General features: G+C 38.6%; 1 protein-coding gene across 1 annotated transcript in view; it reads right to left on the minus strand.

The window, feature by feature from the left end:
- The window catches only part of PUS10 (pseudouridylate synthase 10), a 31,839-nt gene extending 16,761 nt beyond the window's left edge, over positions 1–15,078 (minus strand). Inside the window, exons 1-6 of the mRNA XM_009282514.2 lie at positions 14,947–15,078; positions 13,093–13,359; positions 11,290–11,376; positions 4,757–4,791; positions 2,189–2,300; positions 392–453 (exon numbers count right to left, since the gene is read on the minus strand). Of these exons, the coding sequence (XP_009280789.1) occupies positions 392–453; positions 2,189–2,300; positions 4,757–4,791; positions 11,290–11,376; positions 13,093–13,359; positions 14,947–15,072 (689 nt within the window). The 5' untranslated portion in view covers positions 15,073–15,078. The remainder of the gene's footprint in view (positions 1–391; positions 454–2,188; positions 2,301–4,756; positions 4,792–11,289; positions 11,377–13,092; positions 13,360–14,946) is intronic.
- Between the last annotated feature and the right edge of the window lie 1,670 nt (positions 15,079–16,748).

Raw genomic sequence — 16,748 nt, forward strand, 5'->3', positions numbered from 1 at the left:
TCCTGTAAGAGCAGGAAAACCTAGGCATGACCTCAAAAGATTCCCCCACCTGCAACTACATGGTTTGAATTTATTTTTTAAAATGATACGCTCTATTGAAGAGGGTAATGACTTTGAAAAGGGCTGAAATTAAACAACGTATATGAGAGTTCTCCTTCCAGTTCAAATCGAAATTCTGGATGATTTTGTTTATTGGCTTTAAAGCACAGAATTAACCAGACAGAGATGGCGTAACTTTAAGTTCTGCAACTCTATCTGAATATGAGGAAGTTTAGATGCAGGCCCCATTCTAGTTTATAAACACTGCATAGTCTCATCTGTAGCAAATCCAAACCAACAATGTTGCACAATATTTAGATAAAGATCTTTTGTTATTTATATAAAAACTTACAGGAAACGGCACTCATCCTCTGTTTCCGGGTGAGCAAAGACCACGCTAACTTCAAACAAACTCTGAATTAAAAAAAAAAAAAAAAAAAAAAAAAAAAAGAAAGAAAAAAGGAAGGTAAAAGGAAGGTAATACTTTGTTAAACAAACAGGGAGGATATTCTCAAGCATCCTCATTGTAATATTAGAAAAACATTAAAGAGGTAGTCAAAAGAGAAAGTTACCCATTTATTCTACAAATTCTCTAAAGACATTAAAACGTGTGCCATAATAGCATTTGCATTTCTGAAGTAACCAAAGATGATCCGAGAGCACTTCAAAAACATGAGTGACCTACACATCATAGATACCAGCCCCATTTTGCACAGGGGGAACTGAGTCAGAGACAGTGTATGCTCAAAGCCTATTACGGTCACTAAACTTCACAAACCTTCTGGGAGAGCAGAGCATAGCGTGGAATAAAGATAAAAACCCTGTAGTAGTCACCATTGTAAAATTTTGTCAGGGGCTTCATCTGCAATGACTGGATGGCCTTGGGGCAAAGAAAGGCAACATGTCCTAGTGGATTGACAGCTAGACCAGAAACTCTAGTGTAATCTCAATTCTACCCCCAATTCCCTCTTTGGCCTTGGGCAAACAACACTCATTACTTCTGTTATTCAGATACCAGAATATCTCAAGAGGGCTATTGAAAAGATTGGCTAATATTCAAGTGCCTTGTAGATAAAGAGCACTAGACAAGTAACTTTTATGGTACAGTGCTGTCTGGAGTGGCTCGGTGCCTAATTGTTGTAGAGCTTTTGCTAACTTGGTATTTAAGAAGTTTGTTTCTTCTTGGATCATCTTCAGGATAACCGAGCGTTTCTTTCTTCATTAAGATAAAAGGGACGTTTTCAATTAGCACCCCTGGGAAAAGACAATCTGTAATTATTATGGAAGCTGACAAACCAACGTACAGACTAAGTGAGTCTAGTCCTGGGGTCAGTCCTATGGCTGATGACCGGTAAAAACTGCAGACTGCCTTGTCCTCAGCAGGAATTTTAGCCATGTTTGCAGAAATTTTACATTCAAGATGATGGTGTTTCTCAATTGGTCTGGCAACATCTGAATGTCATGTTCAGTCAATGCATTTCAGAAACATTTTAAGACTGTTAGTCAGAATCTGAAAGTTGAAAACAGGGTTTGAAAAAACATTTCTATTGCCTACTTACAGGTATTGCAGGTTCCAACATGCCTATCTCTAGCATTCATTAAAGTGAACAAGGACCAGTCTGTCCTCTTTCAGTATGTTTCAGAAATACATTTTATCCACGTAATTTAACATGCTAACAACCTGAACAATTTATCTCACAGAGCAGTAACAGCGTTGGCAGTAATAGGAGAGCAAAGAAGGCATGTGTGAGCATTCCTTAGCCTCTGGAAAACAGAGATCCTGGAAAATGAGAAAACTGAAAAAGTCGCATTGATAAAAGGAGGATGGCAGCCCAAGAGCAAGAGATTTAGCAAAAGACTGCGACGGTTTCAGGAGATGCAATGATCTACGTGTACAAAAGTGAAGACTGGACCCCTCAGTGTTGAGACTTGGAGACCTCTGGTTAAAAGACCTTCCCCCTTGCTTCCCCCTACAGTGAATATAAGAACAGTGCAACTTGTTTATCTGTTAATGAGGGGAAAAAAGTATATATTTTTATTTTTTCCCCTCATATATATAAGTGTATAAATATATATATACACACACAAACACATATAAAAAAAAGAAAAAAACAGAGAGAAAAAAAGTATTTTCTTATTTATACGACACCTTTCCATCGGCAGGAACACCCAACTCTTCTGACAACTGGGGATGAATAATCCACTTATAAGCTTCTTTCAGCTGAACAATGTCATCCTTTGCCAAGGAAAGGCCCAGTTTTCTGAATCACATACACAAAGAAATAATAACTTGCACAGGAGTCTGTCAAAGATAGATACATGACATACAGTATTTCAAGACAAACTTAAGTAACTAGTGCCAAGTAAACAAGCAATGCACAAATAAAAAAGGACAAAAGTACTAAGCATGCAGACCATGGCATGAAAGAATGAAAGGCTGTTCCAAGACCTCCTACAATGGCGTTGAATCTTTGTATTGAATTAACAAAGCGTTGAGGAAACATTAAGGCCAGACCAGAACTCCAGGTAAGATGTTTCCCAATAAACACGTAAGAGTTTGGCAGAGAGTAGCTAAAGGTGTAGCTACTCCAGCTACAGTCAGCTCAAGCCAATTTAGGACTATGTTGCCTCCTCCCTGCCTCTGGCCATGCATTCCTGCCAGCACTTGCATGCTGACACTACACAGCATGGTAAGTAATGCTAGTCCATTGATCCCATTTAAAGCAAACCCTAATCCACCAAAGAAAGTTTTGTTTTTCAGCCAGATCATTGAGATGATGAGCTCTCTGGGTGGTCACATAAGCACTTCTTTTAACACAAGAAAGACAGAAGGTACATCCAGATGGAGGGAAGATCCTTCTGAGAGTAAATCAACATCTAGTTCAGCTTAAGTAAACTGAGTATCTGGATCCTGCAGGGCAGCACCTGTGCTACTTGCTAAGGAGCCTCCTGTCCAGCTTCCAGCCTAAATAATATCTTGTTTTGCCCTGTTTCTATTTGCCAGTGTTTTTTTTCACTAACATTTAAAAATAGATTCTTTTTTTTTTCCTGTGTAAAAGAACATGCACTGAGGAAACTCATGCCATAGCTTCACGGTAGATCAAAAGTTGCAGAAGTCTTTCCAGAGTCTACCTGGAGAAGAGCTGAGAAAGAGATATGCACAAAAATACTTTGTTTACAAAAAAAAAACCCAAAAAATGTTAGACTTATTTTTATGGTTAAAAGGGCGATCCAGTCCTTCATTAAAGGAGGGCATGAACTCCAGTGGGCACAAATTCCTAAAAGGAGAAGCCCAGATGACCACCTCAGTTGACCTTGCTGGGACAGGCTCTACTACCTCTGTAGGTACAAGACCAGGCCTCGACTCCTGTGCCTTTGCCTATGGAGAGAGAAATTGAAAGGAGCAGATGCCTGTAAGGATACCAGCATATGATTTCAAACCACTTGTTTGGGAACTTACAGAGCAAAGCGCATGTCCTCCTATAAAAATGGCACCAATGGTAGGCTCTGTGGGCAATATTTGCCCTACAGGGTCTCATCCTCTCTCAAGCAATTTAACGAAACAATTGCTTTTAAATTAGTCTCAAAGTAGGAAGTGATTCATCACCTTTTAGTCTAGCTTTCTATGAGTATCTTGAAATGGTACTTCCAGCCAAGATGGCTTCCACCAAAGACTAGTTCAGTATCCTCAACTAACTTTGAGACAGGTGGATTTCTTTCCTCTTGCCCACAAAGATAATTTATCTGTTCAAAATGGCCCTAATATGTTCTCATTTGTTCTCATTTGGCCAGGCATGGGAGTGTCCTGGAGTAGACAAAGAATCAAGCGTTTAAATTGATTTTAAAACACTGAGGTATAAAAAAAGAAGAGTCAAAACTAACTTGCACCCACTGCACTAATCTCTTTCTCGCTACACTACTGACTTTTCACCATTATCTGACTAACAATTTTCAGTCACTATTAATGTAAGCTAAACTTGAAGAGGTCTGTATTTCATTATGTCTTCCACGTACAAGAAGATTCTGGCTCACAGATGGCATCTCAGGACCATTAAGCTAACTCAAAGCTGTACAGTTGGACAGACAGCCTGCACTCCAAGTTGAAACGCCACGTCCTAGCTATAATCACACTATGAGGCAAAAGAGATAAGAAACCCCAATTAAGGTCAAACCAGGTAAAAAAACCAAACCAGCTGCCATCTTATCCTTCGTAAGCATCAAGTAAACTGGACAATAGTATCATAACAAGACTACAAAATTAACTTCTTGCCTGCTCAACATTTATATAGACAAATGGTGTCTATATAAAGGAGTTCTTGTCAGACATACGGCAAAAGCTATGGACAATAAAAAGTAAAAAAAAACCCAAATAAAATGACAGCACATCACAATTATGAGTTTCCTTATCATTAGTTTTGAAGGTACAAAGTAAGTTAAAATCTCGTCCGAGGACATAGGAAGTGAGTCTACATATTCCACAACTGTTAGCAGAAGTACCTTTATATGAAAGCAACTGTCTTGACCTTGAAAATACAGCATTAATTGCTCAGTTAAAATTTTCTCTTAACGTACATGTCTCAGCGGGTCCACTGCATTAAGTGGTTTCTCATTTCTACTATGCTGGAAAAAAGTTATAGTAAGAGTATCTCTCCTTTCTCTAAATCTGGAGAACTCTCTAACAGAAGTGGTACGAGGGTTGCCAAAAGAAATTACTCACCCCATTTCCTGTTTTACCAGCAGCCAAGCAGCACGCTATAGGTCACCAGCCATGCCCAGGAAGAAGAGGGGGGGGGAAAAAAGCAAGCGAAATTAAGGCTCAAAATTCCCAACAATTTGAGAGGCTGTTAGCAGAAGGAAAAATGTTTTAAAAACTCAGGACAAAAAGAAGTATGAGGATTTTAATTTAGCTTTTGCTTTAGAAGTGGAAAGATAGAATTGGTGTTCATTTTTATTTGTAAGACATCACTTTGCAATTCACCTCAAATCCTATCTGGCTTTAAAAAAAAGATCAGGCTGCATTAAACACACTTTGAAACTTGCTATTAACACTGTAACTAGAAAAAGACTCTGACAGCCTAAGTCAAGTGCAACTAGCAGTTATCTACCATACAGAGAAAAAAAAAAAAAAAAAAAAAAGTGTCTCAATGGATGGTATATGAAAACTGATTTGACATATAAATTTAAAAAAAAAAATCAAATTCGGTTATCATCCATTATAAAAAACATGAAATAAAAGACATACTTGGTCTTATGGTAATCACGAACCCTTTCCCTGAGGATTGCCCCCTTATTTAAAGCACACCACTTTAGCACAAGGAGACATAGGCTGAATATGAGAAAGCTGAGGAACAGAAGGAATAATTCTAGAAATCAGAGGGAGCTTTTAGTACAAACGCTTGAGTTCACTAACATTTATCACAGAGCATACGCAGGAATGGCTGGAAGATGTGATCTGAGAATCACGGGCAGATTCAACCTTGAATTCTCCTTTTTCATTTCCCAATTACCCCTCTGTTGCTTTGTGCAGATTCTCTGTAAATACCACCTTCTGCAGCTCCTGATACACTTCTTTGAGCAGAGGTTCCAAGGAGTAATATTTGCTTTACATCTGTGATCACAGGATAATCCAGGGACCTCAGGAGGTCTCTATCCAACCTTGTGCTTATAGCAGGATCGGCTATGAAATCAGACAAGGTTGCTCAGGGCTCTATCCAATGAGTTCTTGAAAACCTCCAGTAATGGAGACTGCACCACCTCTCTGGACAACCTGCTCTAATGCTCGGTTGTCCCGAATCCGTGCATTGTAAATACCTCCTCAAACTCTACTCCTCTCCTCTAGCAGCCTTATATATGTAAAGAAACATAACGTAGCAGGCCCCTTAGATGCGACGCTGCCCAGGAAAGAAGACCATGAACCATCACTTAGGTGTCCCAGCCAACAAATGGAACTCAGCAGTATAAGAATTAACAAGGGTTATAACAAAGATCAAAAGCAGAATTAAAATTACCAGTGGTATGAAAGGACAATAGAAAAAATCCAAAAGTAAGCACAACGGAGCAACAGCCATCACATCAGTGCAACACTAACGGACTTGAACAAAATTAAAAACGATCAAGAAACTGGACTTCCAGACAACACTGCTTATGCCAAAAGCTTCCAAAAGCATATTTTTCCCAAACTCTGCTCTGGGGAGCCAAACATTTTAGAGGTGCATCTCTTTGCGTTCTCACTCACTTCTCTCTGTACTGACATACTGATTCTACAAAATGATCTATTACTTCAGTGTAGTAATTGTTCAGCACTTTAGGCTTTAAGTTTTGCCCCTGCGTGGGCCAAGAGTGACTGCCATTCTCTGCACCGCAATGAAAACATACCTTACTAAACTCAAGTGCATTACAGTTAACCAGAATTTTAACTTTGACCTCAAATGGCCTTTCTATTAGGTCTTTAATTAAGTGGGGAAAAAAGTGATGTTGGACACAGGTATTCAGAAGACCCGTACAATGTTTCCATTTCAACAGAATGCCTATCGGTGCAAAACCAATTAATAAGAAGAGAAAAACTCTCCTCAAAACTTCCTACAACGAAGCAACAACAACAATAACATTCTCGGTTCTTCCTCCACTAACAACAACAACAAAATACATTAAGACTGGCAGGATGCCACTTGACTAATAGAACCCGTACTGTCCATACACAGTCTGGACACCTAGTCTCACCATCCTCACTGAAGATGAATTCCAAAACCCAAGTTGTTTGGCTTGAAACAATTACAGTGAAAAAAAAAAAAATCAAAATTAGTAGTTTTCAATCTGTGGACTGCAGACTACTAGTAAACTGTCAGAGAAAGGTGACTCCATACACTTGTCATAGAACCATATACACACTTGCAATGTCCACAAGACATCTCAAAAGCAGGGAACATCACTGATTTAAATTCTTCAGAATTTTAAATCCCTTCCCTGTCCTTCATTCTTCATATATGGTGCTTTGAGAATAACCTCCCTCCAAACCCTGTCGAAACAATTATTGTCTATTGTCAAGGAAATAATTCTAATGAAGAGGTTTGAAAACTTGTATCAAACTTAAAGGAGCAGAGCCAGGATCACATCATCTTTTCACTGATATCAGAAGTAACCACATCATAGATCTCTTTTACAGGCTGATCGAGGAACTCAACCAAAAAAATGTCCATTATCCTTCCTTTGGTACATCTAAGAGAATGAGGGAATCCTAAAAACAGTGCTAGAAATATTAAGGGGAAAGAGGGATGGCGGAGAGAGAACACAAACTTTGTTAGATACACGATACACAAAACAGCACACTACTGAACAAAATAAATATAGTTGTATTGATGGAATACTGTTTACTCAAATTCACTGTGATTCAGTGTCCTGCATATGTAGACAGTATGAGTAAGACTGCTTCACAAAACACCATGAAGTATATTGTAATTTGGTTTGCATAATAACCCAGATACAATAATAAATAAAAATAGTTTCCAATTGAAATTCCTTGAACATAATTCTGAACTAGAGAATACGACAACCATAGAACCAGGTCTAGAAATCTGCGTTTGACAAATGCCAATTTAAAAAATCTCATATGCCTTGATTTAAAGAACATGTAGGTTTGGTACTCAGTCGGGTGGCTAATCTCACTCCTTTCCCCTGTTTTACAGGGGTACAATTACAAAATAGAGAAAACTTCTGCATGTAAGTAGCTATGCTAAAATGAGACCGCAGGTCAAATTTCAGCTCCTCTCTCTTGACTTCAAAACTGAAAGAGAATTAAAGAAATTACTTTTCCCTTTCAATTAGGAGGAAACAATAGATTAGGGTACTGCGAGCACAGAAGCCAAAAGATCCCAAATTCCAAATCACATTCAAACACCAAGCCAGCCAAACCCCTCTACTCCTATGCCTTCATTCCCCTGCTCTGCTCTCTCCCAGCTGTACGTGAAGCAGGGGATCAGATCCCTCTACTTCGTAATTACTTTATGTTTGTGAAGTGGTTTGAAAATGAAAAATGCTCATTACAGAGCTCAAGCCTGCAGGGCAATGCTTAACAGCAAATATATTTCTGAAATACACTAGCTCAGGCACTATATTGATTACAAGCTGCAGGATATTATTCTAATGCTATCTGAGGGATCACAGTGGCAACAGTTGAAATACTGTGTGCAATCCCAGCCACGGCATTTTTTCACTGTATTAGAAAAGAGCTTTGAGATGGGGAATTCCACGATGAGGTATACACAGTCCTACAGGGAGTAATGACTACAGATGCTATTTGCATCAATGTCCTTGTAGCAAGTACCAGGATGATGGATCACAACTGAGACTACAGACACAGCTAACAGTCACCCTTTTGAAGGGCATGACTCACTTCATATTCTAATATAGTTGTCTGACATAAACTTGGGACTCCTGCATTTATGATTTATTTTAATCGAATATCCTACTTGTGGAAAGAGGTGATAGCTTCTTTGCATTGCAGATACAAATACTATGCAAATGTAAATTTTATGTCCCACTCTTCTTCAGCTCCTATCGTACATTTTAGACTTGGCAAGATGACAACTGTCATAATTAAATTAGTTGAAGGTAATATTAAAAGGCAGTTTCTGATTTTTTGTTAAAAGGAAATCAGAGGAAATCTGTGTGTCATACAAAAGGTCAATGGGAGGGAGGCTGTCTTTGGGCTGTCCTTTTATGATAAAATTACATATGTTCTTGTACAGTGCAGTTCAAAGAATTAAAAGCAGAATTTAACAAAAGACCTCTTTTCAACACAAAGCATTCTGAGATATTTGAGATATTTTGACATATTATATTACTTATTGCTTTTCTGTACCTGTAAAACAGGAACTGTTTTTACCAATTGTTTTCTGAAGTGATAACGGATAGGTGGTAAATAAACCCCCAAGATTTTTAAAGAGCTTCTTTCTCCACCATCACCCATTTTCACCCCTTCAGTTAGAGCACAGCTACACAAACAGCTGATTTAGCATTTGCAAGGCTGAAGGGATGCAATAGAAGGGACAGCAGGGACTTCCTAATGCAGACCTGCTCCCCGACAAACCAAAACTGTTTCCAAAGAGAACAGATCTGTTTTTGGAGCTTCCTACTCACTCATCTCACTCCACCTATTCATTTCTGGACCCACATCACAACTTTTATTCCCTTGGTTGTACCAAGCACTGTAGTATTGTTTGTTTGCTTGAACATAAGGACAAGATACTTTGAATGAAGCAGATGGACAGGTTAAATGTTACATCTCATCCCTTTTATCAAACTAATAATTTATTGCACTTAGAAGACAAAGTTATACAAAGCAATAAATCTGGGTTTCTACCAACTGCATTTGCCAAGTCAGTTTTCCCAGTCCACACAGTTCCAGTTTATCATCAATATTTCAATCAGCAAGAGGAACTCTCCGAAGCACACTATTATTTTTTGCTTCCATTTACAGCCAAGGCTGCCACAAAAGCAGACAGAAACACTTGCCCTGCTTGTTGAGATTAGTGCGAGAACATCACTGAGCTAGAACTGCAATGCAATAACACCCTCTACCGAGGCATTCTGGCAAAGACCCACAAGGAGGGTGAGGAAGAACAGTAGCATCAATTTTTTCTTTCCTCGCCTCCGTCGTTATATAGCTATGCTATGGGGGGGGAAAAAAAGTTATTTTTAAGCTAGATAAAGTATAGCTGTCAAGCTAAAGATGCATAATGGAAATGTATTGAGAACTTGATAACACGGGAACTGCAGTTGGGACGCTAGCCAAAAGATTCCGTGTATCACTTTGTTTTTGCCCATTGAGGCTATAATGAATAGCGTTAAGGGAGGTCTCAGTAATGACTAGCAAAGATAGACTGGAAATGGAAAAGACCTGACCAATAGTACCCTAAAAATAATAAGGCTCCTCTTTTTTTAAACACCTAAGCTTACACCAGGCACAAAGTTAGAGTAAGTTTGACCTACATTTGGAGTTTTACAGAGCATCATGGGCACACACGCGTGCATCCATATACTCACCTAGCCTGAAAGTGGTTTTTTGACATATCTCATTTTTTTGGATGACCATAAAATCAAATGGGAGTAAGGAGAGTTCCTCCATTCAGAAAGCACAAAGCAATTTGTTCTGGTATTATTTTACCAGACACAGTGGCAGCTGAAGCAAACACACCAATTAGGCTTAATTTCAGATGGGAAGTAGAGAATCTTATGTTCAAGAAGACTTAGAAGTAGAATATATGTTAGCACAACGCAGCTATTACACTGGCATCTGCCTGAGATGCCAGAACTAACAGTACAAATCACCACTAAAAGTGTAGTATATTATTTAACAATCAAACTGTGTGGGATAAGAACAGACCTCACCCTAAGTTTATATATAAATCCAAGAAGACCTACACTTCTTTCTGCCATGTTCACTGAAGCTTCTACTACATCTTACCACAGCAGGCATCTATCACAAAGATTTACATGTTGCCCTTTAGAATAGTATTTTTGCATCATTTTTTATCAGAAAGCAGAGGAACATCGTAAAACATCTCACAACTAAGCAAAAATTGGCATTTTCTTCATCAAACTATACTATGCTTAGCATTCTTCCTCAATTTAAAAAAAAAATTACCAGGGTTATACACCTCTCCATGTTATCATCATCTTCTGTAATTAAATGACTGAAATGTAAACAATATAAGGTTGATTAAAATTGCCATCAAAATCAGTAGTTTTACAACTGCTATAAACTGTAGTTTTACAAATCTAGACTTTCAATAATGCCCAAGACAGGTGACTATTAAAACATGTATTTTCACATCATTTAAAATGCTGAACAGTTAAAGAGTTCATCTTCAAATTCCTTCATTTGTATTCTGCACTACCAATTATCATTTATTTCAGGAAAGGCACCAGCTGTGCAGTTCCTTCTCCGAGAAGATCCACAAAGCAGAGCTGGCATCTGTACCAAAGGGAACAATACACCGAGGGTTTAAAGAAACTCCTTTTAGATTTTCAGATGTAAACTCCCGGGCTAACTGAAAACTGAAGTGACTCAGACACTTTATTAATTAAAATAATACCAACAAGGAAGGGGAGAGCAGACTTCACTTCTAGCGTGTGTTTTTGGCTTTTTTAAACAATAGCAATTAAAAATCAAACCACCTCCAGCTTGTACATTCCACAGTTACTTTCTTTAATACGCATTTAAGTTATGAAGAAATATCTGTAAACGCTTACCTCCCTAACAGACAGCTGTGGGGGTAGTGACACAGAGAATACAAAACTAGTGAACTGGTAGTCAGCAGAATTAACCTTCTGGCACACCTGTAAGAGAAGGATTTTAATATTAAACCACAGCAATGGAACCGAGTTGATAATCTTTTAGGATATTCTTTATTCTAGTGTAATCACTGTAAATCCATGTTAATACACATTCAGACAGATGCCGAACATACAAACCCGAGTAATCCCTAACAACTTATTGAAATATAAGCTTTTTTGTTCTGTTAAAAAAAAAAGTTACTAATAAACTGTATCCTTATTGCTATGAAACAACCAAACTCGCTATTTTAAGGCTAAGACCAATTGTATACTGAAATTTTAGTGCAACGAATTACACCACAGTGACTGAAGGCTAGAACAGCTGACTCAGAATGTCTTTCTTCGTGGCAGTGATTCAATTCTACGACAATAAAAATGTTTAAGATCCTGGGATAAGACAGGAACAAAGAGGTATCCACAGTATTAATTCATAATCACTCTTCATCGTAAAAAAATCATGTTTGTCACAAGAAATAAAGTAGGCACCCGAACACACATCAAATTAATCACTCTTCATCGTAAAAAAAATCATGTTTGTCACTAGAAATAAAGTAGGAACCCGAACACACATCAAATTTTAAAGTAGGCTAGCGAGAGCTGATGGCTAGACGTCCCTACTGGAAGTAAGTTTAAGCACACATGGAGAAGTCATCCAAAGTTTCAGTGATTTTAGTGAATGTTAAAGATGAATTCTGAGCTTTCAAGGTGAAATCAACATCTCAGATAAGGAAATTTCCTTATAAAATAATCAGGTTTTGTGGTGCCTTAACAAATGCTGTCAGATTTTCCATTGCTACTCAAGAGAGTAACTCTGAAACAAGTCTTAGAAGTGAATTCTGTAAAAATATACATACTCTGCCAATGGAAGCAAAAAAGAAACATCATGCACTGCAACAACAGAAACTACATACTATGCTTTCTGTTTAGTCTCATTTTTAGACATATTCATGCTATTAAACCAAATTCTTTTCTATGTTAAACATCTCAAGTGCAAGTGTGATTTTTCTTGCTCATATTTCTGTTTGCCACATAAGCAATTTTATTGCTCAGAGATGATGTCTGCAACACTCATTAGGCGCATATTCTCTCCTAACTCCTATTTTCTCCATTATCTACAATCTGTTATATCACCAAAACATTTTCTTCCTCTGTGGCTTTCTAAATAGTAGTACATTGTAAAGACAGACTCATGCTATATTAGGAACATGTAGTTAAGCTGAAGAGCACAGCAGTTGATGCCTCCTCCTTTTCCCTTCACATAAGAAAAATGAAGAGAGGTCACCATTTACAGTGAGGTTTCCCTTGTCATCTAAGGAGCCGAACCTCAGGTTATCTCCTAAATTCCTGTAACTAACTGTATCTGGTAGTCCTCTTCTTAGGAAAATGTGCTCCTAGCAGCCATTCCATTGCACCTGCACTGCTATTCTTTTGAAAAGTTACATTATGACAAGGCCTGGGTAAAATACGGTCGCACCGACAAATTTTATTTCCCAGCTGCACAGGAGGTATGCAAACACTGTCAGTGAGCGGTATGTAGTTGAATGGCGCCATCTACATGTCAAATATTCAAAATAGTTAAAAGTTTTGGTTTGTTTTCCGGTATCTTTCTCTCAATTGTTTAACCGTGTGGTGTTTTTAATCACCAGCTCTATACCGTAGGCCCCAACATACACAAGCTCCAATAAAAGTACACATAAAGATTAAGAACTGCTTGTTTACCTTTTTAACAAAGTCAACCTCGCAGAACTCCTGAAGAATTCCCAAACACACATTGCAAACCTTCACAGCTGAGTCCTCCATTGCAGTGTTTCCATCATTAACCGAAGGAATCTGCTGGAGTGCTCCATTGTGGTTCAGATCACCAGGCCCTTCTTCTGTGTGTTCGAGTCTGATTCTCTTACAAGGAGGATCAACTACGTCAGAACAAACCGTATCTTCTTTTTCTTGATTATTTTTCAGAAATTCTTTTAAATCCTTCATCAAATCCTAACACAAACAGAGCAATCATACTGTTGTGGTTTTTTCCTCTTTTCTCCAATGCTGTAACAAGCACTTACAAACACAATTCTAAAAGGTAGTACTAACCATTCCAGTTTAGCCTTAGTGTATGTAATTAATAACTTGGAATTTATACCAAAACACATCTACACAATTAAAAAGCCCCAAGCTGTATTTCTCTCAAAATGTCATCCAGAGAAATTGAATTTTGCTGAACAGACTTCTTTATCATCCAAGAACGGTGAAAACATTTTACAGAACTGACTTGCAGAAATGCATTTATCTTTGGCCCTATCGCTATTCAATGAAAATAGATGTTTATTGCCTTTTTGTCCTTTAGATTACGTTAGAATTTAATTCCTCCAACTCCATTAGCCCAGATGACTAGGAAGAGAGTTGGCTAGTATAGTATGAAAAGAAAATGAGAGCAGATACATGTGAGGGTGAAATTAAATACAGAGGAAGAACTTCATATAAAGAGAGAAGCCTACAAAAATTAAAGGACGTGCTGGTGAGGAGAGCGAAGAATTACCCACGTCTCTGGATTTTAGGAAGGTGAGAGATAGAGGCAAGACATAGTGCAGAAAGATTTATTAAAAGGTCTTCAGTAACACAGTTAGCAGTTACTGTGTTGTTGCAACTCAGAGGAAAATTAGGTAGAGATGCAAAAGAATACAAAATGGCATACAGAACGAACACTTCTCAAATGATTGATAGAAAATGGAAAAGGATAAGGAAGAAAGATGTTAAAAATGAATTCTGGAGAGTCTAAACTTGAACAAAGGTGAAACAATTGGGACAGACACCAGAAGATGCAAGCATAAAGACAAGGGATTAGACCAGGTAAATGGAAATGTTTATTTGGCCTACACAATGAGAGAGGTCTCAAAGAACCAATATGGAGGAGGAGCAAATAGCCAAAACCAAGTTGAGGAGTATCAAATACAAGAACAAAGGCAAGAATGATTGTGCACAGCTAGGAAAAATTCGAAGAACGCTGAATTTCAGCACTAAGGTCAGCTAAAAAGGATGTCTAATAACACTGTGTTTGACTGATTGAAAAAGGAAGATTTATCCTTAACCTGTGCTCCGTAATTCTTCAGTTATATCCCCCTACTAATTCTACTGAAAGAAGAAGGAAGCATGAAGCAAAAAAGTTTGGAGCATAGATGGTTCCTCCTCTGCATCAGCTGCACTGCCCACAGCCCCTTCACTACTTATTACATTAAAGGAAAAAGAACAGAGAGGAGAGTCATAGCTGCTCTGCTTCAAAAGTGATTGAGCCATGCTGTACAGAAGCTAACGTGCCCTGGTTTCTGGTGTTTTCAGGGAATACATAGCAACTTTCACAGTCAAACTTAACATTTAACCCGCAACAATTGTTATATTCTATGATTCTTGTAATTTCTCAAAATTGCACAGTATACCAGCAGTCATTTTTCATAACTCGTTTTGCAAAGCGTTTTCCTCTCAGGCAAAGAGCCCAAGAATACGACAACCTTCTCCTCCAAGGTGGTGCAGAGAACACTGCATTCACGTGTTCACACATTCTAATTAGGAATACAAAGAACAAACCTTGTATGGATGTCTATAAAGCGTCTGTGATCCCACGCAGCAGAACCTCAAAATACATCGTGGGCAAGTGCCAGTGTTCAGCAACAGCTGAACAATTGGTCTGTCCTTTTCTGTTAGTGAAGACATCCTGGATAATTCTAAAATTGAAAAAAGAAAAGAAAAAAAGCTTAGCATAAACACAATTCAGCAATTCAACAATAAAAGGACTCACTTAACTGCGCCATGTTTAGAATCACTGCATTTTTTTTTTTTGTCCTCTAGAGAAAGTTTAGGATACGTTTGTCTTAAATCAAAGGCACAACGGAATTGGAAGACCAACCCAAAAAGACCACTGACTCAGGGAAAAGCTTCTGTACTTCCTAGAAAAATCTGAAGTCAAGAGTTCTGACAAAGGTATGCTGAGCTTTTCCCCAGAGTTTTATCTTTGATAAAGTGCATTACATGACATGTTATTCTTTACTGAATGGAGAAGGCAGGTGGAACTAAGACACACTAAGCCAAACATAAAATGGAAATTCCTTCTAAAATTGTAGCAACTAAAGAATCAATCTGTTAAAAATCACAGGAGAAAAAAAACCCCAAACAACCAAAAACCAGATGTCATCCCCTTTTGTCATACAAAGCCCTAAAGGCAAAGGAAGTTTTTTCTATCCATTAGCCCCTTCAATTTTTTGAGATTTCTTATTTCCCATCTCAAATATAGGACTACCGTTTTTGTGAGAGATCTCATAATGCTTTTTTTCCTAGAAGACCATGGCTAATTTGGTTTCCTGTTGCTCTCTCTGCCCAGAACTTTAGAGCAGACTATTTCTTTGGCCGAAATTTAATAATGGGGTAGAACTCTCAGCAAACTTATGTTCCTGCATTTTTAGAAAAATATGGAAAAAGAGAGATTCCCAGTGAGGTGCTCACCCTTACTGGATATCTAGGAAAGTCCAGGAGGCACATAAGAATAACCACAGTTGTTCAGAGCAAAGGTTCAGTTAGTCTACTGTCACCCAAAGCGGGGATAAACAGATGCCACAGGAAAATACGTGTGTGCTGGGCATATACCTCTGCCAAGTGCTCTCTGCCTCCAGTTATTTCTGGTTTGGGGGATTCCTTTGACCTAGTGTGGTTTGCCTGTTGGTAAACCTTAACAGATCTTTCCTCCAATCCTTCTCCAGTGTCTCTCTGAAATTCTTTTGCCTCTACATCCTTTGGCAACAAATTCTACAATGCCTACCGACAGATGAACCACCTGATTACGTTTTGGGCTTAGCTCCTGTAAGCAACATTTGATATCCGCCTCGTTTTTGTATTGCAAGAGACGGTGTCGAGGCAGGATGTATTGGCGTTCCCCGTGCCAGCCACAATCTGTTACACCTCTAATGTCCTATCCTACTCAGCAGTACCTTGCACAGAAATATCTCAGCCTTGGAAAACCTTCACAGCATGGGAAAAGTTATTAATTCAATTAATTTAGCTTCTCCTGGATTTGCATTCTGTATGGTAAGCTGCAAAAACCAAGGACTATCCAGAAAACTTCAAACCTGCTTTTAAAAAGAAAAAAAAACCAAACAAACATTCTTTCAGGTAACTGTTAGCTCGATTCAGCTTCACGAGACTTAAATGTCGCCACAATAACGTTTCACGCCTACCATCGCCTGAACCAAGAGACTGGAGGAAAAAAGCACCGAGAAGCTCCTTAAGGAACCTTCCGCTCCCGCGGGCGGATTTCACGCAGGCGCTGAACGCCAGCAGCCCGCAGCCCCGCCGGGATGGCAGGCACCTCTCCCCACGGAGCCGCTTCCCCCGCCGAC

This window comes from Aptenodytes forsteri, unplaced genomic scaffold, assembly GCF_000699145.1.
Source record: "Aptenodytes forsteri isolate BGI_AS27 unplaced genomic scaffold, ASM69914v1 Scaffold5, whole genome shotgun sequence".
Classification (NCBI taxonomy): domain Eukaryota; kingdom Metazoa; phylum Chordata; class Aves; order Sphenisciformes; family Spheniscidae; genus Aptenodytes; species Aptenodytes forsteri.